The sequence below is a fragment of the Bufo gargarizans genome, chromosome 2 (genome assembly GCF_014858855.1).
Source record: "Bufo gargarizans isolate SCDJY-AF-19 chromosome 2, ASM1485885v1, whole genome shotgun sequence".
In the NCBI taxonomy this organism is placed as follows: Eukaryota; Metazoa; Chordata; class Amphibia; order Anura; family Bufonidae; genus Bufo; species Bufo gargarizans.
Genome location: NC_058081.1, coordinates 485,373,358 through 485,399,513, shown reverse-complemented (window position 1 = coordinate 485,399,513; position 26,156 = coordinate 485,373,358). Strand labels below are relative to the sequence as shown.

The window sequence follows — 26,156 nt, the reverse complement described above, 5'->3', positions numbered from 1 at the left end:
TGACCCTCCATAGCTGTCCTGTACTCACAATTTCTCACTCTGGAGAGGAATTTGCAGGACTAGTCATGAATTATAAACTGCTGCTGATCCTTCTACCCAGCCTCTTACTTCTAGGTAAGTACCATCTGTCTGTTCCCTCATTCATGATATTATAGCTCATCAATATACCTTGTGCACACATCTAATATAGCTTAATGGACAGAGAGATTATTATATGAGGGGAGCACAGATTTACAACTACTGTAGATGAACTAGATTTTCTTGTGAAGGTATGAAAGCCATAGTATGTTCTTTGTGCTTCTTAGACCTACTACTTCAGTTGTACTAGGGTACCTATTACAACCTAACGGAATTACCTAACTACATGAAACCACATAACATTTCCCACCAAATCGTACTCCATGGAGCTCAATGTATATAAAGTCCACAAGATCACGCTGGACTTTCCCTTCCATATTGCTTCTGAGCAGTTAAGCTCTACCATGCATCTGTTCTTCATTGAGTAGGAAAACCCTAGCAGGCTAGATAGACATAGTGGATTGTTGTTTTTGACTTCATAAATACGTCTAAAACCTGATACAACATTTTATGTGCCAGAAATGTGCTTAATGTTGATGCATTTAAGACAGGGTCTAGGTGCATTTACATTAGTATATCTGGCCACAAGAAAGAACATAGCCTTAGTGCTCAATAGGGTTAGACTGCAGTTACTGAACTATTTCATGGACCTATGTCACCTTGGGAGTGGAGCTAACCTCAGGGCCGTACATAGAAATCACTGGGCCCTATGCAAGAATATGAACAAGGCCCTCATGCTCTCCCCCTTCCAGTACCCTCCCCTGGCCTCTCCCCCTACCCTCCCCTGGCTCATCCCTACCCCGTCCCTTTTTACCTACAAATAAAGGACAAAGATGTACAATTTAATCTTATCAACCACCACCCAGCCATTCATGCACTGCAAGTCTGAATTCTTATCGGCAAACCTCCCCCACCCACTATCATGAACTGCAGCAGAACATAATACACACCTTAGCTGCTGCAGAACCTCATAATACACACCTCAGCTGCAGACATTAACCTCAGATGCTGCAGAATATCACAATGTACATCTCAGCTGTTGCAAAACCTCATAATACACACCTCAGCTGCTGCAGAACATGATTATCTGATGATACAGAACACATATGGCTTTGATCACACCTGTGTTAAGGCCTTTATGAAGCTTTATGTCATAAATACTGGACAAAATTTTGCCCCTTCCAGGCTCCATGATGGAAACCCATAGGATCTCATAATAGTCAGAGGGATCCATAAGGTTTTGTCATCCGTGACAGATCTGGCACTACCATACTTTTTGTTGTTGTCCTCTTATCACAGAGCAGAACAGAAAAATTCACTAGCGCATTTGTGAACAAAGCCTAATAAAATCTCAGATGTGGCAGAACATCATAATAGTGACAAGAAAACTACAAGTCTGACCATGACCAGGTTGTTATTATTGGAAATTAGAGGGGAATACATGGAGGCGGTAAAAGGAGAAAACTACAACTCCCAGTATGTCCATACTATTATTATGGGGCACCAGTGGACATTAGAGGGATGGGGTATGAGAAGAGAACTATTGTCATGGTCCTGCCTGTGACAGGGACTAGAAGATCGAGGAGACTGGCTGCATGTGATTGACAGCCCCTTTGGTTTCACTTTTCTATGTTGTTGCTGGGAATGACCACACCTTTTGTCTCAGGTGTAGCTTAAGTGGTCATTCCTTCTCTATTTAGTCTGGCCTCACCCGTCATGCTATGCGGTTGATAGCTCAGTGTTTGTGGAAGTCCTGGTGTTCTGATGTAGAAGTCCTGCTGTTCCTGCTCGTCCGCATACTTCTTCTTTGTTGTTTTCCCCTACCCGCTGCTATTAGGCCTTAGGGGGTCTCCTATTCCTTTATCTGGGAAGGAATAGGCCATCCATGTCCTGACACTATCTGCAGGGCCCTGTTAGGGTGAGATAGGGCTTAGATTCCTGCGTATGAACATACCTACCATCAAGGTCTGTTCATACTGATAGCAGTCAGCGCTCGGCGTAGGGACTCACTAGGTGTGACCATTTCCCTTTCCCCAGGTTCCAGGCCTAATAACTTTTCCCTTCCCTTCTGTGTTTAGTGTGGAGTGTATTTACTACACTGTGCAGTGACAACTTTGAGGCACATTTATTAAGACTGGCGTTTTAGATGCTGTTTTTAATACAGCCCCATAGCTGGAGGAGGTTCCGCCGGAATTATGAAGAGGTGCAGGCCTCTACATAACTTCGCCGCATGCAGCACCAGTTCTAAATGTAAGACAGCTTCCGAGCTGTCTTACATTTAGACCATTTTCTACGCCTAAAACAGACGGGGAAAATGGTGAATGAGATGGGCCTCTTACCCGTCCACGCCACGCCCACAATTTTAGACCGTTGTGCTACCATCTGCGCCTGAAATACGCGTAATTTAGGCATATTTTAAATTAGTAAATTACCCCCTACATTCCCAGAAAGTCCAGACAGTTATTATGGCACCAATGAATATTACAGGGAGAAGGGTATAATAGAAAAGAACTACAACTATAAGCATTTCTAGGATGTTATTATGTGCTATCACATTACAGCTTATAGAGGAAGAGAAACCGCTAGCCTCTCCACACACAGCACAGGAGCTTTGCCCCCACTTTTGTCCATGGCCAAGCACCCTTCTCACACAGGCCCCATAGCAGCTGCTGATCTGCCTCCATTAGTGGTGTTGGGGCAAAACCCCCACCTCTATGATTGTTGGGATTCCAATTGAAGTTTTGTTTATGAGCGCTCAGAGATCTGACACAGACACACTGGCTGAATCAAATTCTCGCTCCTTTATTCCATAAAAGCATACATTTTATAACACTATAGATAACAACAGACAAATCTAGCACACCACCAAGGGGGTGGAAATCGAAAGTAATGATTTGATTCATGATCTCAAAAAAAGACAATACTTCCGCACCATACTAACAAAACTCTACTAATTAAAAAGGTTTCAGCAGCATCTTATCTCAAAGTTGACATTCTTCAGCAGTACCTCCTAAAATAAGAAGGAACATAACTCTCTCTTCTATGTCAGACTCTGATAAGGGGAACAAAGGAGCTGATTACCTTGGCCTTGTAGCTAGAACACATTTTTAACTATATACGCAGAGACTCCCTACCTCCTGCCAGCTGGCTAATTACTTTTTCCACATATGGACAAGATGGAGGACATGTTTATACAAAATGGATTCTCATCCCTCACAGTGGTATCCCACTGGGAGCTGTGAAAAGCTTGGTTTCCCTGTGGTGATGGTTCAGGGAAACTGAACATTGTAGATTACAGCTGATCACTGCCCTTTAATCCCTTCAAAAAGGAATTCCACCTTAGTCTACTTACACACTGGCGTTTGGCTTTCCGTTTGTGAAATCCATTCAGGGCTCTCACAAGCGGTCCAAAACGATCAGTTTGCAATCTAATGCATTCTGAATGGAAAAGGATCCACTCAAAATGCTTCAGTTTGCATCAGTTCAGTCTCCATTCCGCTTTGGAGACGGACACCAAAATGCTGCTTGCAGCGTTTTGGCGTCCATCTGTTGAAACTGAACTAAACTGATCCGTTCTGACACACAATGTAAGTCAATGGGGATGGATCCGTTTTCTATGACACAATCTGGCACAATAGAAAACTGATCCATCCTCCATTGACCTTCAATGGTGTTCAAGACGGATCCGTCTTGGCTATGTTAAAGATAATACAAACGGTTTAGTTCTGAACGGATGCAGATGGTTGTATTATCTGAACTGATCCGTCTGTGCAGATCCATGACGGATCTGCACCAAACGCGAGTGTGAAAGTATCCTTACTCTTACATGGCATATAGAAAAAAAAGAAGATAACATTGGTGAGATCCCTTGTCTAGGACCAGCCTTAGCATCGCAGCATTATTATATTAAATATAGGAATATTTAGGTGGGATTCCCTAATGGCGAACAGAAAAATTAAACCTAGCCAGTATTGTTCATGTTCCTAAAACAAAAACGTTGTGTTGTAATCTTGCTTTTATTTATTTTCTGTTGACAGATTGTTGAATGGGTCTGAGTTGGCTAAGGGGTGGGACTTGGATGATGGTCATCCATTGCATATACAGCATATAATATAATCGAGGGGACAGCATATTAAGGCCTCATGCACATGGCCGTTGTTTTGGTCCGTTTTGGCGGCTCGGATGCGTTGTTCCGTTCCGTGGCCGCTCAAAAAGAATATAACATGTCTTATTCTTGTCCGCGCTTTGCGGACAAGAATAGGCAGTTGTGTGTAAAGGCTGTCTGTGCCGTTCCACAAATAGTGGAATGCGCACGGACGCCATCTATGTTTTGCGGATCCGCGATTTGCGGACCGCAAAACACACCACGGTCGTGTGCATGCGGCCTAAGGGACAAAATATTTAAGGACAGGATATTAAGTATAACTTCCAACATTTGAATTGCAATTTGTGCATACTTTAAACCCTGCCCCGTCTCTGGCTAACAACACCCCAAAAACTGACAGGCAACACAATGTAGATAAGTAAAATACTTACCCTTAATAAAGTAATGGAGTTTTGCACTATATAGACTTAACATATTCTCTCATGAATGCATTACCAGCTGAATGTGATGTCAAACAAAGACCAGAAAAGACTGCAGACAAAAAGTTGACAAAACAAGCAGCCCTTGGGGTGTCAACTAAATCTACAACAAAGAAGCCTAAGCAAGACCCCATCAAACGTCAGCCCAAGACCAAACCTGCCACTCCTTCCTCTCAGGGCCAAAATGTAGGGTCCATTCTGTCTCAAGTTGTCCAGACAGGAAGGTTTCAACCAGTTGGTGACACATTGACAGTTAAAGCTGGTCAAAATCTGGATCTCCGCTGCAAAGGCACCTCTGTACGCTGGAACTATCCTCATTACTTGCATGAGGATGATGAGGGAAGGTTAAAGTAAGTATAATTATTAGTGTATGGTATTCACTGTATTGTATAATTCATAGGTGGAATCCCACAGTTTAATTCCCCTTATGGTATAAAGCCTTGATTTGTAGTAACATGTCCTCCCTCATGCCAGTGGGCCCCCCTCTTCTTCCTATAATTGCTAGCACTGCAAAGTAAATAATATGACCATGTTAAGGGTGTATTACATGAGCAGATTTTCTGCCCGATGATCACTAACGAGCGTTCGTATGAAAGCTCGTTAACAATCATCTTGCAGTGTAATACTGATGCCAATTGCACAATGAATGCTTGCCTCGTTTGCCGGCAGCAGATCGTGCTGTCTAATTATGATCTGCCACCAGCAAACAACTAGATAGTATGGGGACAAGCGATGGCCTAGTGATCACTCCTTCCCATGTTGTGTAGGAGATTGCTGCATTTAATAGTAGCGGTCTTCTCCGCTACTGAGCAGGTGATTGCCGGGTAGGAACACTTCCCTCCCAACAATCATCTGCCTGATCGGGGTGTCTAGTACACCCTTTTTATTAGTCTTTTTTGCATCCTTTTTAATTGTTTGAAAGAAACAAAGGAGTGTTAACAAGTAGCAATGGTCAATCTCATCTGCCCTTTGGTCAAGGTTAATTTGTGCTTGATGGTGGAACTTACACCCATCCCTCTCAAGCAACAGCATTATTGATGGTACTGGTCGTTTGGAGCAATAAAGAGGCAATATGTACATCCCTAAATAGGATTTTAAATAATCAGAGTTAGGCCGCACTACTACGTAAGGTTCCCTGGATGGGTGCTCTCAGCCAACAGATTCACCCAATCTATAAAACTAAATAAATATATCAAGAAAAGGCTGGGCACTCTCTATATCTGGAGTTAGTGGTACTTTATTCCATAAAATCTTAAAATTTGTAATCTTAAAATGTATAATTAATATTTAATATGTCACACAGGGTAATAAATGGGCTCATGGTTAACAGCTTTGCATATCTAGGGTAGTGAAGATGTTAATGAAACCATCTCTAGTCATCTTCAGTAATGGATGGATTCGCTTTTTCATATCTTGTGTCCATAGGGATATTTCCCTCTCCAGCCCCATCCTGCTGTGAGAAGATGCTAAATGCAGTCAGTCTGTCTCATGATGCTCATAATGTTCACCTTCTTTACTAGCTCTACACTTTGTAGAAGTGTAAAAGTCAGGTTACAGTAGAAAGTAGTGAGGTCCATACAGCCATGATTTACCCTATGATTACTCTGCCTGGTCACTAAAGAACAAAGTCCCTTAATAATATAAATATTCGGCTCATGTAAGTTATATCAAAGGAAAGCCATTTAGAAGGATCACACGTTGTGGTATTGGGTCCAAACCAAGGCTTTGGACCACAACCACTGCAGGAAACCCTTCAAATTCTGGGTGTGTTGAGACATCTGTTGGCCCAGAACAGGAAAAGTATGCCTACGCATGGCATAGCTAAGCAACCTTCATTGGCTCTTAGTTGCATTTTGTTATTATCACAAATTAATTCTACTCAGTAATTCATTCTATGGGCTGTAAAGTTATAGTAAGATGAAACATTCAGTCAACGAATGTGTAGGCCACTTGGACCCTCATACAGATACAGTTATATCGTAATCAAATTAATAATCTGCCATTTTATTATTATATATAGGATAAAACACTTTGGACGTTACAGTCAGCTCATCCTGGTTAACTCCTCAGCAGCCGACACAGGGGAATTCAGTTGTGGAGGTTACCAGTGCAGTGGACATGACTGCCATGACGGAGAAGAGAAAACCGGCAAGACCTATGTGTTTGTCACAGGTGAGCTAAATGGGTTGTACTACTAATTTAAATGTATCGCACCCAACAGATATCGCTGTTATATCACTTTCCCCAACTACCAACATTTATCAAAACTGCCTTATTCTAAAGTTTTTAGCCTATCTGTGCACCTTGTGGCAAATCTGTTTCAATATTCAGTTCCTGTAGGTTATGTCCTGCATTGGAGTCTTGTAATGTAAGATGCAGAGGCCTCACTACAGGGGGGCAAGGGGGGGGGGGGCAATTGCCCCCCCTATGTTATTCCTTGCCCCCCCCCGCTGATTCCCCTTTAAAACCAGTGCTGTCTTTAACGCACGGCAGCTGCCCCCGGCCCAGTTGCTACTGGGGGGCCCAAGGCAGCTCCCTCTTGAGCCCTGCTGGCCTGCGAATACTAATGAAGCGCTTCCATTTTGGAAGCGCTCATTAGTACCGGAGGACAAGGAAGCGGTGAACGCTCTGTACTTACCCTTCCTGGTCGTCGGCTGTGCAGGGCTGCACACAGCGTGAGACACTTTGTGATGTCACGCTGTGCATGCCAGTTCAGAGCACAGCCGACAGCAGGAAGAAAATCGCGGGCGGCCAGGAAAGGGGGCGTCCAGAAGCAGGAAAGGTACGTGTTTTTTTATTTTATAAAAAATTAGGCTGCTGGGGGCATAATGGGGGCTAATGAGAGGCATAATGGGGGCTAATGAGGCATAATGGGGGCTAATGAGGCATATGGGGGCTAATAAGGCATATGGGGGCTAATAAGGCATATGGGGGCTAATGAGAGGCATAATGGGGCTAATGAGGGCATAATGGGTGCTAAAAAGGATTATGGGAGCTAATGAGGCATGTGGAGGCTAATGAGGCATAAGGGCTGATAATGGGGGATAATGAGGCATAAGGGCTGATATGGGGGCTAATTAGAGGCATAATGGGGGCTAATGAGGCATAAGGGCTGATATGGGGGCTAATAAGGCATAAGGGCTGATATGGGGGCTAATGAGGCATGAGGGCTGATATGTGGACTAATGAGAGGCATGGGGGCTGATATGGGGGTCATGAGAGGCATAATGGGGGCCAATGAGAGGCATGGGGGCTGATATGGGGGTGATGAGAGGCATAATGGGGGCTAATGAGAGGCTTAATAACAGTGTCATCCATAGATCCCCCATAACACTGTGTCATGCACAGATGCCCCCATAACAGTGTGTCATCCACAGATCCCCTATAACTGATGAGAGACAGAAAGGAGGGGATAGAATCTGCGGAAGCAAGCAGAGGACGGCACAGCAGGTGACTGAATAGCTTCTTTTGTAAGTAAATTGTTTTATTATAAATGGATTCCTGCATACCGCAATACTCTCATATTTTGTAATCTTATTTATATATACTTATTTAGTTTTTTTCAGTAGTATGATTAAGTGGTGAAAATTATTAGTGCCCCCCCATTTTTGACTGTGGTATCTTATGTGCCCCCCCCCCCCCCTATATATTGTTCCTAGAGTCGCCACTAGTAAGATGTAGGACGTATCATTGGTAAGAACCAGAGGCATGGTTAATGTCACATAATCTGCTGATGGCAGGACACATCTCACAGACACTTGACAAACCAGGAAGTAAGATTCAAGCATGGGGGATAAGAAAAAACTGCAAATGGGATAAATTTGAAGATAAAAACAATCCAAGGATGAATGGGACCTACAGTAACTGATGAAAAGTAGTTTACGGCACCAGAAACGTAGTCAAAAGGCAGAAATCAGACAAGAATATACAAACTCCATGATGATAGGTGTTATTTGAAGTTTCTGGACCCAAATAAAAAACAAAACACAAGCAAATAGCTCACTACTGTCAAACGAACCTCCATGTACGAATCCAGGCGAAGCAAGTCTACTATAGCACAAAAAGAGAGAAAATCCAGAAAGTGGAACGTGTTGTAATATGAAGTCTTTTTTACAAAAAATCCATTAAATTATCCAAATACAGTGCAATGCAGGAATCCTCGGCGGAAAACCATCAACGCGTTTCAGACGGAACTTAGTCCTTAATCATGCTCGTTTTTTTTCTTTTTGTGCAAATGAAAAATTTGTAACAGGGTTGTGCTCTGAAGGCATAGTCTACTATGTGCATACCCGCCAAACATGTGGGCAAACTCTTTTGACATGACGTTGGTATTGGTTATTTTTCACTTGCACCTACAGTACTTACCTGAACCCAGATGCAACCCTACTTAACTAACCCAAACCCAAATAGACCTAATCTCTTCTGCCACCAACCCAAAAAGACACAGACACCGGGTTGGATTAATATCGGCGACAGCAGCAGCTTAATTTAACATATACAAAAATCTTTTTTTAAATGAATAACATAATATTCCCAGTAACCCATATGCAACGGCATATGAACAATACCCATTCCCCCATATGTATAACATATAACATAAACATACAGGAGGAGGTCCTTGAAGCCCCAAACAATGATATCACCCCCTCCGGGGTAGGCCATCTTGTCCCCAGCCGATGAGCGCCAGCACGGAGGCACCACTGATGGCCCCTTAACACAACCAGAACCAACCACCAACCATGGGAGTCCAGCCCCAACCATAGAGCCCTCCCTTCATTCCTACCGACCTTTTCTCCAACTCCAAGGACCTCCCACCGCCACCAACGCGCAGACTTGACCACCCTTAAAGGGACACTGACAGGCCCAAAAAGCATATTTAGGTATATATATGACAGTACAGGTCATATAAAGGTTATTAGAATCATCTAAGTATCCCCCCGTCCACCTTATAAATACAGTAAAAAGAAGTTTTATAACCTGCTTTCATCGTGTTCAATCTGCCCAAGGGGCGGTGTTTCATCTCAACTTGCGCCCAGCCAGCCTCGCCACAACTGCCGTTTGAAGCGCCGCCCAGCTAATCAATATTCACTTCGCTGGGCGGCTACTAGTGTCCCCGGCCATCTTCAGCGCATGCGCCCGGCACCCTCACTGGCCGGGATCGCATTGCGCCTGCGCACAGTCTGATTCCCAGAGGCCGATGCAGCCTCTGCTTAATGCGCTTTAGCCGCCCAGCGAAGTGAATATTGATTAGCTGGGCGGCGCTTCAAACGGCAGTTGTGGCAAGGCTGGGTGGGTGCAAGTTGAGATGAAACACCGCCCCTTTGCCAGATTGAACACGATGATAGCAGGTTATAAAACTTCTTTTTACTGTATTTATAAGGTGGACAGGGGGGATACTTAGATGATTCTAATACACTTTATATGACCTGTACTGTCATATATATACCTAAATATGCTTTTTGGGCCTGTCAGTGTCCCTTTAAGACTGCGCGTCCCTCCTTACACCCAGCGCAGTTGGGCCAGACACCACATGTCAATGCCAACTGCATTGAGATGTACTCCATCTTCCTGCCAAAGCCCCCTAAGGCCTTTTTCTAACTCCATATGCCTAACCGCCACCGCCCCGTTCCGTGCCATAAAATGCCCACTTGATTTACCGATTAACTTTAATATGGGCCCTATTCACAGCCTCGACTGATCGAGCTCCACACCATACCCTACACGAAACAATGTTGGACCATACGGTCACCAACTTTGGGAACAAAGCCCAAAATCTGAACATGTCACACTTAATGTCCCTTACCAATTCCCTAAAAGGCCGTGCCCCCCAAATCATTACCCCCCACATGTAACACTAAAATATGCGGAGCCCTATCAAACCTGACAAACCGGTGAACCTCTGGTAAAAGACCACCCCAAACCATCCCCCTGCGCCACAGCCACCTTACCACTTCCTCCGATCGGAAAAGGCCCAGCTGTTGACCATCCGGCCGTACAGATGCTCATAAAGCTCCCCAAAAACATGCGAATGTCCCAGGATCCACACGAGTGCTGGTTCTGTGTCTGCAAAAGAAAAAGGAGAGAAAACCAAGGAGCAAAAATGCAACTATTCTCCCCTTATAAAAAAAACAAGGCTACCACACCACCCTACAATCTGTCAAGTCTAACATAGGACCTGAACCTGATTGACTCCCAACGTCCGATCCTCTTTATAACATCGTCACCCAATCCCCATTGTGCAGCCTCCGTCGCCACCCCTATCCGAAACGAGTGACTGGCATAGCCAAAACTCCATACACCCAAACAATCCAAGCATCTCCGAAAGATTGCCGTAAACTGAAAACGTGACAGAAATGACCCGGCTGCATGCACTAACAAAGGCAAAACCTCCCTCTTTCTCCCCAACCCATACTTCCTCAAACACCATACCGGGCACATTGAACACCCGGGAATCGCATACAGAACTACCTTGAATCCCTTCCACATCCATCTTTGACAGGCGGATGCAGAACTCTACCCTATCCATAAATAGATTAACATCCTCTGCAAGCAACCCCCCAACCCGCCAAATCGTAGGAGAAACAAGAAATCCTAACCCCATGGCCCAAAAAAACGCCAAAGAAAAAGCTAACCAAAATAGCTGCTTCTCCCAAGAAGAACTGCAGACTGCTGATACCTGCTACGCTAAATCCGAAAGCAAGGCAAAAGAAACCGGATTGACGCCCATCTTTCCCTACTTACAACCACCGCCACCCCTTAAGTGTGCGGCCAACCAGAAACGACTTGGTGAAGTCCGTCATCTTGTGCAACTTAAAACCGAAGGCTACTCCCGCAACATACCTATTCACTTTGGACACCGACCACCCTTCCTCCCTGCAATGTACCAGAAAAAACAATAAAGGCACCTCTAAATCACCCTCACTAGCCCCTAGCCTAACACACCACTCCTCCCAGCAACACCACACCTTAATATAAGTATCCCACGTACCGGGCGCCAAAGACGACTGGATGAGCCCCACTACTGTGCTGCCAATAGATCCCACAGGCAACCCGGGCACGACAGCCCAACTTCCTCCGTCTCCGGGGGCCAACTGCCAAAAATGTTCCCACTGTGAACGAGAGAGGGCATCAGCAATACAATTGTCAACCCCAGGTATATGCACCACCACCACCCAAGCATTCAGTAATAAGTATTCCAGCATCAAATGCTGTAACAGCCTCGCTACCAAAGGTGACGACGCTGACAACTTGTTAATCGCCTGAACAACAGTTATCACAATGGAAACTGATCTTTTTGTTACGGAAAAGCTCTCCCCAAAGCATCACTGCCACCACTATTGGAAAGAGCTCCAATAAGGACAAATTATTAGCCCAACCCTTCATCACCCAGCTATCTGGCCACACAATATACCCCAAAACCACAACACCCAGCCGCATCTGTAAATAGCTCAAAATCAAAAGAATCTATTACACCCCCCATAAACAGTGACCTGCCATTGTATGTATCTAAAAAAGAACTCCAAACATGTAAATCTGCCCTCAACTCCCTGTCTAACCGCACATAATGATGCAGCATAGACACCCCGGCCGCCGCGCCCGCAAATCACTGACTAAAAACCCTGCCCATAGGCATGATCCTACACTCAAAATTAAGCTTGCCGAGTAAGGATTGAAACTCGCGTAACTGAATCTTATGTAAATGCCCCGCCCTTAACATCTCCTTCTTCAAATCCATGAGTTTATTTAGGGGCAATCGACATTTCATCCTCACGGTATCAATCACTATCCATAGAAAACTCAACTCTGTAGCTGGACCCACGTTTTTTTTTTCTGTCACCAAAGGTACCCCAAAACTAGCGAACAACGTGCACAACAACGTCGAACAAACCCACGAATCCGGGGGACCAATGCATAAGAAGTCATCCAAGTAAGGGATGATAGACTTATACCCCGCTGCATCCGCCACCACCCATTTCAAAAAGGAGCTAAACGTCTCAAAATACGCACATGACCCATCGACAAACACCGGTCAACGAAAAAAAACTCTTCCCAGAAACACCCCAAAAGATGCAACAACTGAAACGCAGATTTAATATTCGTCTTAGTTAACAACGCCCCTGTACTAAACTTACGAACCCATGCCACTGCCGTGTCGAATGAGGTATAAAACATGGAACATATATCCAGGTCAATACCATCATTGACCGACGAACCCTTCGGAAATGACAGGTGGTGAATAAGACAAAACTTATTCACCTCCTTCTTTGGAACCACCCCCAACGGGGACAAACATAAATCAACCAAAGGAGGTTCCAAAATCGGTCCCGCCATCCTACCCAACCTGACTTCCTTGTCCAATTTCTCAGGAACCACCTAAGGACGATCTAAGGGCTCATTCACACGACTGTGGTTTTGTTCCGCATCCAAGCTGCATTTTTTGCGGCTCGCATGTGGACTCATTCACTTCAATGGGGCCGCAAAAGATGCGGATAACACTCTGTGTGCTGTCTGCATCTGTTGCTTCGCTCTGTGGCCCGGCAAAAATTATGTCCTGTCATGTCCTATTTTTGTCTGTTTTGCGGACAAGAATAGGCATTTATATAAAGGGTCGTCCGTTCCGTTCCGCAAATTGTTGAAGGCATGTGGGCGGCATCTGTGTTTTGCGAATCTTCAATTTGCGGACCGCAAATCACGGCACGGTCGTCTGAACAAGCCCTAAGGCTGATTTCAAATTCTTTTTAACCAACACTGGCCCAGATGGACGGAACGGAATCTGAAACCCAACCAAACCCCCCCCCCTTTAACAAATCTGCCGCCGCCCTATCTGGATATCTATTTAGAAACAGCTCCATCCTTTCCAACCGAACCGGCGTCTCCCCCTTTGCTATGGGGTTTCCCCCTTTCTGTTTGTTCCCCTTAAAACAACGTGTGGCTCCATGAGCCCCCCTACACGTGGAGCACTCATGCTTAAACTTGCATTTTGCTCCAAATTTACAGCTCCCTTTATTAAACAAGAAGCACAATCCTTTTGCGTGCGCTGCCGCAAAACTGGATTGGCCTCCATTTCCAGATTCCCCCCTGAAAGGACTGACCTGAGAGGGGCCGTAACTTTTAACCACAAGGCAATATCTTGGTGATCCCACCTAATGTTAGGCCGAACTGCTTTCCGCTGCTGAAATTGCTCGTCGTATTGAAGCCAGGCCTGTCCCCCATACACACGATACGCCTCCCCAATGGCATCTAGGCAACAGAACAATGCCACTCCGGCATTTTTTCCCCTATCACTCTTGCCAATATCGCAAACGCCTACAACCAATTCGGAAAAGTGTGTGGGATCAACCGATACCGCCACTTTTCCTTGTCTTCCTGTTTACTGTCATCCCTCTTAGCCCTATCCAAATTACATTTTTCCAAGGGGAGCAAGGAAAATATTTCCATATACTCCACTTTCCATATTCGCTCGCACACCTCCTGTTTCAAATGTGTTCCCAATGGGCCCTCAAAACAAACGTATACCTCCCCTTTTGCTCTATCATCTAACCCAGAGGTGCCCAGCCATTTTTCGTCTGAGGACCGCACTAGACTTGGTATAAATTTTGCGGGCCGGAACCAGGTAGCTTTGCCAGAAAGAAATGCAAACGCTGTGAGGGGGCACGTGTGAGAATTACTACTGTGAAGAGGGCACATATCTGGGCATAACTACTGTGAGGTGGGCACATATCTGGCGTAACTACTGTGAGGGGGCACATATCTGGGCATAACTACTGTGAGTGGGCACATATCAGGGTATAACTACTGTAAGGAGGGCACATATCTGGGCATAACTACAGTGAGGGGGCACATATCTGGGCATAACTACAGTGAGGGGGCACATATCTGGGCATAACTACAGTGAGGGGGCATGTGTGAGCATTATGTCTGTGAAGAGAGCACATATCTTGGCATTATTACTGTGAGGGGGCACATATCTGGGCATAACTACTGTGAGGGGGCATGTGTGAGCATTACGTCTGTGAAGAAGGCACATATCTTGGCATTATTACTGTGAGGGGGCACATATCTGGGCATAACTACTGTGAGTGGGCACATATCAGGGTATAACTACTGTGAGGAGGGCACATATCAGGGCATAACTACTGTGAAGAGGGCACATATCTGGGCATAACTACTGTGAGGGGGCACATATCTGGGCATAACTACAGTGAGGGGGCACATATCTGGGCATAACTACTGTGAGGGGGCATGTGTGAGCATTACGTCTGTGAAGAGGGCACATATCTTGGCATTATTACTGTGAGGGGGCATACATCTGGGCATAACTACTGTGAGGGGGCATGTGTGAGCATTACGTCTGTGAAGAAGGCACATATCTTGGCATTATTACTGTGAGGGGCACATATCTGGGCATAACTACTGTGAGGGGGCATGTGTGAGCATTACGTCTGTGAAGAGGGCACATATCTTGGCATTATTACTATGAGGGGGCATGTGATGTATACATGTGTGTAATGTATGTAGTGCAGTATGTGATGATCACACACTGCACTACATACATTACACACATGTATACTGTACATCACATACTGCGCTGTCACCTTCTTCTGCAGGTCTACCTTGATGTCTGGTCTTTAGGCTTCAGTCAGATCCTCCTCCGCCATGCTTGCACCGTGTGCCCGACACCACCAGGAGCTGGCCCCTCCTCCTTTCATCTCCTGCCGGCTTCTCCTACAGCAGGGCGCTCTATCGCTCCAGTGCCCGCCCAATCTTAACAATCAGGAGCGTAGCTAGAAATGACTGGGCCCCATAGCAAAAAAATGTATGGGCCCCCCCTCCCGGATCTCCCACCCCCACATACCTATCGGACCTTCCACCCCTTCCAGAGCTCCCACCCAAACACCCCTCCAGGACCTCCCACCCCAACATCCCCACACTCCTTCCTAGATCCCCCTCAGTGTCCTCCACAGATATCCCCCCTCAGTGTCCTCCACAGATATCCCCCCTCAGTGTCCTCCACAGATATCCCCCCTCAGTGTCCTCCACAGATATCACCCCTCAGTGTCCTCCACAGATATCCCCCCTCAGTGTCCTCCACAGATATCCCCCCTCAGTGTCCTCCACAGATATCCCCCTCAGTGTCCTCCACAGATATCCCCCCTCAGTGTCCTCCACAGATATCCCCCCTCAGTGTCCTCCACAGATTTCCCCCCTCAGTGTCCTCCACAGATTTCCCCCCTCAGTGTCCTCCACAGATTTCCCCCCTCAGTGTCCTCCACAGATTTCCCCCCTCAGTGTCCTCCACAGATTTCCCCCCTCAGTGTCCTCCACAGATATCCCCCCTCAGTGTCCTCCACAGATTTCCCCCCTCAGTGTCCTCCACAGATATCCCCCCTCAGTGTCCTCCACAGATATCCCCCCTCAGTGTCCTCCACAGATATCCCCCCTCAGTGTCCTCCACAGATATCCCCCCTCAGTGTCCTCCACAGATATCCCCCCTCAGTGTCCTCCACAGATATCCCCCCTCAGTGTCCTCCACAGATATCCCCCCTCAGTGTCCTCCACAGATATCCCACTCAGTGTCCTCCACAGATATCCCCCTCAGTGTCCTCCACAGATATCCCCCCCCACCCAGAGCTGCTTCCTAGCTAATTTATTCACTGCACTTGCCTCTGTGAACTTGAAGAGAAGCGCCGTAATCTCGCACAGGCGCACTGGCAGAGGCCAGGAAGACGGTGCATGCACACTTCGATACATCTGCCAGTGCGCCTGTGCGAGATTACGGCGCTTCTCTTCAATTTCACAGAGGCAAGTGCAGTGAATAAATTAGCTAGGAGGCGGTGCTGGGCGGGGAGATTGCAGGCACAGGCAGCATCGCTTTGCTGCCTGTGTCGTTCGCAGCGCGCCCTGCGTTGATAAAGTCCTGTCACTGCGCGGGCCGCATGACGCGGCTTTGCGGGACGCATTTGGCCCGCAGGCCGTAGGTTGGGCATCACTGATCTAACTTAACTGTCTCATCATCCAACGGTTCCCCTGCCTGCGTCTCAACCGACACCGAGCCACCACGTGCCCCCGACACAGCCCCCCAGCACCCGAGGGTCCACCACAACCCCCCACGCTGGCAACGGCGACCCCCCTGCTGTCCCACACCCGGCCAACAACCCTGTAAGACCGCCCAGTAACTGACCTAAACCCCTACCTAACTCTGCCGGGGGGTCTCCAATCCCCCCACACTCCCAGAATATGACATAAAAGGCAATACAGTTCCCCAATTTATCTCACTTGGCTGCCTGGGTGCTGTGATCCCATCAGCCGCAGATCCAGAGTCCAGCTGATCCCTACTCTGTGTTGTTCCAGAAGATCCCGGCGACGACTTTTCACTCCCAGATCCACCAGCATCTCCCATGCCAGGGACGTTACCAGTGGCGACTCTAGGAACAATATATAGGGGGGGCACATAAGATACCACAGTCAAAAATGGGGGGCACTAATCATTTTCACCACTTAATCATACTACTGAAAAAAACTAAATAAGTATATATAAATAAGATTACAAAATATGAGTTTTGCGGTATGCTGTTATACATTTATAATAAACCAATTTACTTACAAAAGAAGCTATTCAGTCGTCTGCTGTGTCGTCCTCTGCTTGCTTCCGCGGATTCAATCCCCTCCTTTCCGTCTCTCCTCAGTGCGCAGGCGCACTGTTATAGGGGCTCTGTGGATGACACACTGTTATGGGGGCATCTGTGCATGACACAGTGTTATGAGGCATCTGTGGATGACAGTGTTATGGGGATCTATGGATGAGACTGTTGTTATGCCTCTTATTAGACCCCATTATGCCTCTCATTAGCCCCCATTATGCCTATCATCGCCCCCATATCAGCCTACATGCCTCTCATTAGCCCCCATTATGCCTCTCATGACCTCTATATCAGCCCCCATGCCTCTCATTAGTCCCCATATCAGCCTATATGCCTCATTAGCCCCCATATCAGCCCTTATGCCTTATTAGCCCCCATATACCTCATTAGCTCCATTATGCCTCTCATTATCCCCCCATATGCCTCATTAGCCCCCATATGCCTCACTAGCCCCCATATGCCTCACTAGCCCCATTATGCCTCACTAGCCCTATTAGCCCCCATTATGCCTCATTAGCCCCCATTATGCCTCATTAGCCTCATTATGCCTCTCATTAGCCCCCATATGCCTCATTAGCCCTCATATGCCTCACTAGCCCCCATTATGCTTCATTAGCCCCCATTATGCCTCTCATTAGCCCCCATTATGCCCCCAGCAGCCTAATTTATTATTGAAAAAAAAAAAAACACCTTTCCTGCTTCTGGATGCCGCCGTTCCTCGCCGCCCGCAATTTTCTTCCTCCTGCTGTCGGCTGTGCTCTGAACTGCCACGCACAGCGTGACGTCACAAAGCACATCATGCTGTGCGCAGCCCTGCACCGCCGACGACCAGGAAGCGGTAATTACAGAGCGTTCACCACTTCCTGGTCCTCCGGTACTAATGAGCGCTTCCAAAATGTAAGAGCTTCATTAGTATTCACCGGCCAGCAGGGCTCAAGAGTCAGCTGCCTTGGGCCCCCTAGTAGCAACTGGGCCTGGGGCAGCTGCCGCGCGTTAAAGACGGCACTGGTTTTAAAGGGGAATCAGCGGGGGGCACCGGGGGGGGGGGGGCAAGGAATAACTTAGGGGGGGGGGGCAATTGCCCCCCTGTAGCGATGCCTTTGGACGTTACAGCCGTTGCTCCCTGATGCCTGCAAGGGAGAGGAGGCGGAGCCAGCTCCTTGCTGCTCACAGGAGGAGAAGAGCTTGCTGCCATATGATCCACAGCAGTTCAGTTTCGACCGCCATCCTGGTCCTGCAGAGGGGCCCCCTCCCCACAGGGACGAAGAGGTGGTCTGGCTCCCTTGTTGCATGTCACCACTGCATGAAGTAGGGGTGACCGCGCCCGGCCACCCCCTGAGTCCCGCCTACCTTGCGGATTCCTTCTCCTCCAAGGCGCATGGGCAGGAGTCTGGCCCGCCACCTGTCTACGAGAAGGGTCCCTTGTGGGGCTCCTAATGCAGCTCTGGACTCTGGGGGGCTGATCAGAACTGAGGTGCGCCGACGGCTGGTGAGAACAAGGCTGAGGCGAGACTGGTGCCTCAGCCACCACCCCCCCCCCCCCCCGCAGGAGCCCTTGAAGCTGCTCCTGGACACATCCTGCACAACGATAGAGCTTCAACCTGAGACATTTAGAAGATAAAGGGGTAACCTAATACACTGGTTAGCTTAGCTGGCTAGCTGATTAGCTTCCCCAATCCACAAAATGGCCCCTGTCTTCTTCCTGCTCCCCCTTATATAACCCCTATTTTAAGCCCACCCCCCATGGACTCAAATTGGCCAACCCAGGCCAGGGGCTCCCTAACCAAACCCCCCGTCATGCCGGCCTTCCCTAAGGCCTTGCCCCCCGGTCCGGCCTCTCCTTTCATAAAGTAAATGGATGTTTTTGCTGTAAAACTGCTACAATATCTAAATATACCCTTACAATCAGAAGGAAATATCACCAGATATGGTTTCATGATGCCATACTATCTTGGACTTTTAAGTGATTAGTCATTGTTGAGTCTATAAAATTACATATTTTTCTCTAAATCGTTTTGTTTAGATCCTCAGGAACTCTTTGTCCCGACAGAGGACTATTATGTGGTTGTCCAGCTCCGAACACGACAACCAGCATTACTTCCATGCCAGGTCACTAACCCACTAGCCAAGGTCACTCTGAATAGAGAGTTCCCACCAGAACAGATCCCTGTGGATGGCGTGAAGATTGCTTTTGACCAGAAGAAGGGATTCGTCATATACCAACCACATCCATCTCTTGCAGGATCGTTGTTCTGCATTGCAGAGCATGGAAATCTTCGACAGATGTCAACTAAGTATATGCTGATATATGTGCACTGTGAGTGCCTTTTCCATGTATCACCAACCTCTACAGATAACCATACAAGATTTAAAGCGTGTTTTCTGACCTCTAAAATAGTTCACCAAACGTAATAGCAAAAAAAACACCAAAATGCTGATCACGTAGATATCTGGTGTTAATAGTGGAACCCTTGTTGTGATCTTTGATTGCCTGCTATGATCAGGGGGAAGTAGACAACATGTCAACACTATGCAATGACAACAGAAAGGAGTGGGTGAGGCTTGAGACCAGCAGTGGTGTAAAATTAAAGTCAAGTCAAGTATGTTTGAACTGTTTTCAGGGATGGGACAAGTATAGACCACACCACTAGAACCATTATACCTCAGGCATGTGAGGGATGGAGCCTTTTCCGGGGGAAAGAGAATTTGTCCTAGCCATGAGTCTCTTTGCATGGTTTATCCACATTAGGTGCAGTTCAGACGTTTATGGGGCAAGTAATAACCAAATGCCCATATCTCCCCTGTACAATCTATAATGACCATCTTACATATTCATGGAGGGATGGAAATACTTACTGTTAATAAAACTTAATTTGTAAAGCACACACCATTTTTATCATCACAACAGACCTGGAGCAATGCTTTAGAGTCGACCATATAAATGTATTTTACTAGATGAGTGACATTAGTTCTACTTTTAGTTACTGTTTCTAGCTTAGGCTGCAGATTCATGGAGACTTTTGTTGTACCACAAACAACTTTTAAAGGGACTGTACAGTATTAGAAAAACATGGTTGCTGTCTTCTAAAAAACAGCAATACATGTGTCTACAGTCTGTGTTTGGTACTGCATATTTACTTAGAGTTGAGCTGCAGTACCAGTAACTTTTAACTGTTAGGCCCCTTTCACACGGGCGAGTATTCCGCGCGAGTTGAACGCATTGCACCCGCACTGAATCCGGACCCATTCATTTCTATGGGGCTGTTCACATGAGCGGTGATTTTCACGCATCACTTATGCGTTGCATGAAAATCGCAGCATGTTCTATGTTCTGCGTTTTTCACGTAACGCAGGCCCCATAGAAATGAATGGTGTTGCGTGAAAATCGCAAGCATCCGCAAGCAAGTGCGGATGTGGTGCGATTTTCACGCATGGTTTCTAGGTGACAGTCTATTCACTGTATTATTTTCCCTTATAACATGGTTATAAGGGAAAATAATAGCATTCTGAATACAGAATGCAGAGTATAATAGTGCTGGAGGGGTTAAAAAAAAATTAAAAAATTAACTCACCTTCTCCTCTTGATCGCATAGTTCCCGGTCTCTTCTTTACTTCTTTAATGATGAGCTGTGGGCTAAAGGACCTGTGGTGACCACAGATCACATGCTCCATCACCATGGTGATGGACCATGTGATTGGAGCATGTGATCTGACGTCACCACAGGTCATTTAGCCCACAGCTCATCATTCAAGAAGTAAACAGACCGGGAACTACGCGATCAAGAGGAGAAGGTGAGTTAATTTTTTTATTTTGTTTTAACCCCTCCAGCACTATTATACTATGCATTCTGTATTCAGAATGCTATTATTTTCCCTTATAACCATGTTATAAGGGAAAATAATACAATCTTCAGAACATCAATCCCAAGCCCGAACTTCTGTGAAGAAGTTCGGGTTTGGGTACGCATTACAATGTTTTGCACTCGCGAGGAAAAATCGCGCGTGTTCCCGCAACACACCCGCCTCTTATCCGGGCCAAAAACATGATGCCCGTGTGAAAGAGGCCTTAGTACTGAGACCTCATTGACTGTTCAAATTTGGGTATTGTATCCCCAACTTTAGACACCATGCACATAGGTGTAGCGTGGATCCATGTTGTATGGCTCTCTGATTCAGACCTGCGTCCATGAAGAATACATTGCATAACAAAGGTACTATACAGCGGGACCTGGAATGCCTACATGGAGTGCCTACCTATAGTTTTCAGGCATATGGCAATGCCAGGTGCATGGACCCTAAACATCATCTTCAAAAGTGTTATATGGTGATTATAAGGGTATTATTATCTCATAAAGTCACATGCCATTAGGACAGGACATCACTTTATAATCAGTGGCATTCCTATCTTTGGGACCCCCCTCAATTCTAAGGAGAAAGGGGCTGCAGTACTGTGTCCCCTTCTATGTATTCCCCCAAAATTGAGCAGAAAAATGCAGCCAGCCTACTCATACGCAGTTCCCTGCAAGCCAGGTGGCCGGGAGAGCCGCTGTGAAGAGGAGTAGCATTACACCTGTACTGTGGCCCCTTCATTCCCATGAGTGTGGGTGTCTTTGATACATGCCATCACTTACAAGATGAGAATAATCCTTTAGGCTCATGCACATGGACCGTAGCCTGTTTTTTTTTTAGGTCCGCAAATTGCGGATCTGCAAAACACGGATACCGTCTGTGTGCATTCCACATTTTGCAGAACGGAACATCCTGCCCTCTATAGAACTGTCCTATCCTGGACAAGAATAGGATATGTTTTATTTTTTTGGGTGTGCAATGGAACAGACATATGGATGCGGACAGCACACAGTTTGCTGTCCACATCGTTTGCAACCCAATTTGAAGTGAATGGGTCTGCATCCAACCTGCATAAAATGCGTATTGGATGCGTAAAAAAACTAAGTTTGTGTGCTTGAGCCCTTAATCCCAGGTTGTTCCAGGCAAGTGATAATTTTTCTAAATGTATAAGGGTGCTGCCAATGAGTGGATCATTAATGGAGGGAAAGGATTAAGGAGAAATACTTCTATTCTTTTTTTAATCTACTCTTGGTCTTGGCTTCCAAAACAGCAGTAAAAATCTGAATATGTGTCAGCTCCCTTATATCCCTGTCTGCGGTAATTTGCATATAAAATGGATTTTGAAGCAGGAAATGTTTCAGGGAAGAAAATTTTTATAAAGTTTTTTTATATTTTGCAGACCCATCAGCCCCTCCTAAACCCATCATTGAAGCATCAGTGAAGTCAGTACATGCAGGAGAAAATTTTGTTGTCACGTGTACCGTTCTAGGTGAACTGGAGATCAGTGTGGAGTTTACCTGGGAATATCCAGGACAACAGGTAAAGAGAAGTGAATATTCGCCATATAAGATGTGTTATTTTTGTATGATCATGGGGGCACATTTATCCGTCTCGCCTGTTTTTAGGTGTACAATTAGACAGGCGTATTTGATTCGTCTGTCAGTCTATTGCCTATTATTTATAAAAAGTCACATAGCACTGAGGAGTCTGCCTGAGGAGGTGGTGATGGTGAGTTCACTAAAAGAGTTCAAGAGGGGCCTGGATGTATTTCTGGAGTGTAATAATATTGCAGGCTATAGCTACTAGAGAGGGGTCGTTGATCCAGGAAGTTATTCTGATTGTCTTATTGGAGTCGGGAAGGAATTTTTTTTCCCCTAAAGTGAGGAAAATTTGCAGTGTCCCACATATGTGTGAAAAGGGGACACTTCAAACATCTTAATATGTGTATATTGAACCTCAATGTATGGTATTTCCTATTTTCTGGCTGGCAATGTAATTACATCCATTCGCCCCTAGGTGGTGTTGGCACAACATAGTATATATAGTGGGGGGGGGGGGGGGGGGTGTCTAGCTAAGAGAAGTTTAGAATGTAGTTGGTAAGAGGAGCAAGAAGCAAGCTCATGGAGGAGAGACACAGACTAAAGTCACCATGTAACGGCTGTACTTTCCTCTGGGCCCTGATCAAGCCTGGAGAAGATATCTACAGAAGACCAGCCCCAGACAGTGAGTCTATACACGAGATGCAACGAGACTAGTAAGGGTAACAGCTAACTAAGGCTTATGGACCTTATGGACCTCATTATAACAAGTGACCAGGAGTAGCTTTCAGAGTGCCTGAACACAACCAGATAATTTAGGCCAAATTGTCCTTATCACTAACTTAACCTTCTGGGTGGTAATGAGAAAACATAAAATCCTTTCTAGATGAGTTTGCTGCCAAATAATGAAGCAAATGTGTTTGCCTGTCGTGAGGGGACGCCCTTGAAGGAAAACTCCTAGATGAACAATTATTAGCATCTTTAGTGCCAGTGTGCTGTGAAGTAAACATAGGATTTCTATCAGGATCCTTTCCTGCCAAGAGTCTACTCCTAAAAGGACAACTCCTCGAATACATTTGCCACTACCAGATAACAGAATACCATTGAACTTTTTATGCATACAAAAGCTGTCCATTGATGAACTGAACCAACTGTCCAGAGACTATTGATCTTCAGTAAATGTTCAACTGGTTTACAATTACTGACTCCTCATTCTTACAACTACTACTCTCAACATTAACAAGCACCCTAAACATCACCACCATCAAGGGCACCTCAACCAACATCTGGTGGTGTTCTCTGCAACAGAGTGCCCCGGAAGATCTTGTGCTGTCTTCCCATCCACTGCACTGCCGACCCAGGGAGGCATCTGCTAACAGTGAGTACATGAACTATTTCACGCATCGGCCGACCGTGAGCCTCACGTGTTTTCCCCTGCGCTCCTGCAAGCTGCAAATTGGCTTCTACCTCACAAATTTTTTTTTGCCTTTCTCTGGATCAACTTGCAGAATAACAAGGTGAACTGGATGGACAGATGTTAGCCTTATAAACTATATTACTTCATGAATTAGAATAGGCATATTGTTATTAGTATGACCTCTAGTGGTTCTTTATCAGTATGACAGGTTCATATTTACTAAGACTAATTAGTATGCACATGAAATTATAGTGCAAGTGAGCAGAGAATGGGCTCACATCTTCATGAAAGTGCGACTTTTTAGGCAAAATTTTGTACAACTCACCATTAAAAACAAAAAAAAGAAAACAATACCAGTCCTGGAGTGAAGAAAATTAATTAGAAATTAGACTGTTATAAATGTGCCCTATGGTCTCCAACCTGTGGCTCTCCAGCTGTTCCAGAACTACAATTACCAGCATGAAATAGGCATGCTGAGAGTTGTAGGGTTACAGCAGCTGGAGAGCCACAAGTGGGAGGTCATCATTACATAGGATAATGCATCTTGTAGGCCAGAGCCAGAAAATAAAAACATTATAACTTATATACAGCCATAGACTTACAGTTTTGTGTTTCCACAGATTGGTAGACCTCCTTATGTCCGAGAGAACGTTTCACAGACAAGACGTGGAGGACAGCTAATGCAGCAGTCCCAAAGTATTTTGTATATCGATGAAGCTCGTGCTTTGGATGATGGCATTTATACATGTACAGCTCAAAACTTACAGGGCAGCACATCTGTAACCACAAGGGTTACCGTCCTCCCACCAACGTCCACTACCAGAGTAAGAAACCAGGGATGACATCTAGATTTTTGTGTGTATGGGGTTCAATGTTTAAATGATGATATCACCAAACCACATTAAAGAAAAATACTAAATTGTCCTTGTCTTAAATATTTTTTCAAAGGCTGGTTCTACAGTCTCATCATTTACATATTCCAAATGTAATTGTATTGTACTTATTGCTATTAAAATGCTCCTTTAGGCCAAAATTCAGGTTCTCAATTTTTTACTCTTTACAAAGATCACCCTTTAAGGTGTCCAGTCCAGCTCAGGCTAGTGGCTTGGGATTTTTGCAAGTCCTGTGCACATGGTTGTATTGGGGTACGTATTCTGCCACAGATGTACGTTAGAGAAGTCTCTAAATGTTTGTGAGTGGTAATCTCTGTACAAGCAATTGTAGACAGCTGAACTCTCTAATATCCCTTAGGTCGTGGTACCATTTGTATGTTAAGATCCAGTGAGGAGGATACAATGGAGATGCTTTGGTAATTTATTGAGTTTACCCTGAGCAAAGACATATAGAGGACATTAGAGGTAAAAACAAAATGCTCTCACCAGCTCTGAGTCTGCTGCAGAAAGAAAGACACAACAAAATATGTTGTCACCGAAAGGGAGGAGTAGAGAGCAAATGCAATGGGATTTACATAATACATTCAGAAACCTATAACAAGAATTACCACAGGATGGCAGCATGACATAACATTGTAATGATGTGATAACACAAATACAGCCATTAATCTTAAATGGAAGAAATAAATGCTGGGACAGCACACTCCCCGTCTGAAATCCTAGGATTTCACACTATATGCAAAACATGAATGTCCATATGATGTTCAATGAAAATACTGGAATCTGAAAGACAAAAGGCAATAAAGAAAACATAGTAAACTAGAATGGGTGGACAGGAACAGTCCAGTCTGGAATTTTATGAATAGTCCAGAGATGGACGACTAAATGCAAGAAAAGTCCTTACAAGTCCCTCAATGTAGAAGAAATGAATGAAGGACTTGGGATCCCCTTGTTTTGCGATGGTCACTCCCACCTTACCGTCTTCACTGGCGAACATTTTTGAGTTGAGACCCATGGGCCAGGAATTTCTTTCCACCTTCTGGTCTTTCATGAGAACTAGATCTGCTATTTGTAAGTTTGGCTTGGCCTGCTGCCAAGTCCTTGAAGAAGGGTTAAGTACTTCTTTTTCCACCTGCTCCAGAAACAGTTGGCCAGA

General features: G+C 45.6%; 1 protein-coding gene across 1 annotated transcript; it reads left to right on the top strand.

The window, feature by feature from the left end:
- On the top strand, positions 1-25,121 carry LOC122926490 (platelet-derived growth factor receptor-like protein). The gene is made up of 6 exons (XM_044277876.1): positions 1-114; positions 4,682-5,012; positions 6,683-6,834; positions 19,327-19,620; positions 22,552-22,691; positions 24,728-25,121. Exons 1-6 carry the CDS (start codon positions 66-68, stop codon positions 24,947-24,949), a joined length of 1,188 nt encoding a protein of 395 aa, XP_044133811.1. The 5' UTR covers positions 1-65; the 3' UTR covers positions 24,950-25,121.
- The last annotated feature ends 1,035 nt before the right edge of the window (positions 25,122-26,156 follow it).

What these genes read in the sequence shown, in the direction of transcription:
- LOC122926490 (XM_044277876.1), top strand. Translation starts at nt 66, where the DNA reads ATGAATTATAAACTGCTGCTGATCCTTCTACCCAGCCTCTTACTTCTA. An exon ending in ACCCAGCCTCTTACTTCTAG is followed by an intron (nt 115 to 4,681) that starts GTAAGTACCATC and finishes ATGCATTACCAG; the next exon opens with CTGAATGTGATGTCAAACAA. An exon ending in TATGCTGATATATGTGCACT is followed by an intron (nt 19,621 to 22,551) that starts GTGAGTGCCTTT and finishes TATATTTTGCAG; the next exon opens with ACCCATCAGCCCCTCCTAAA.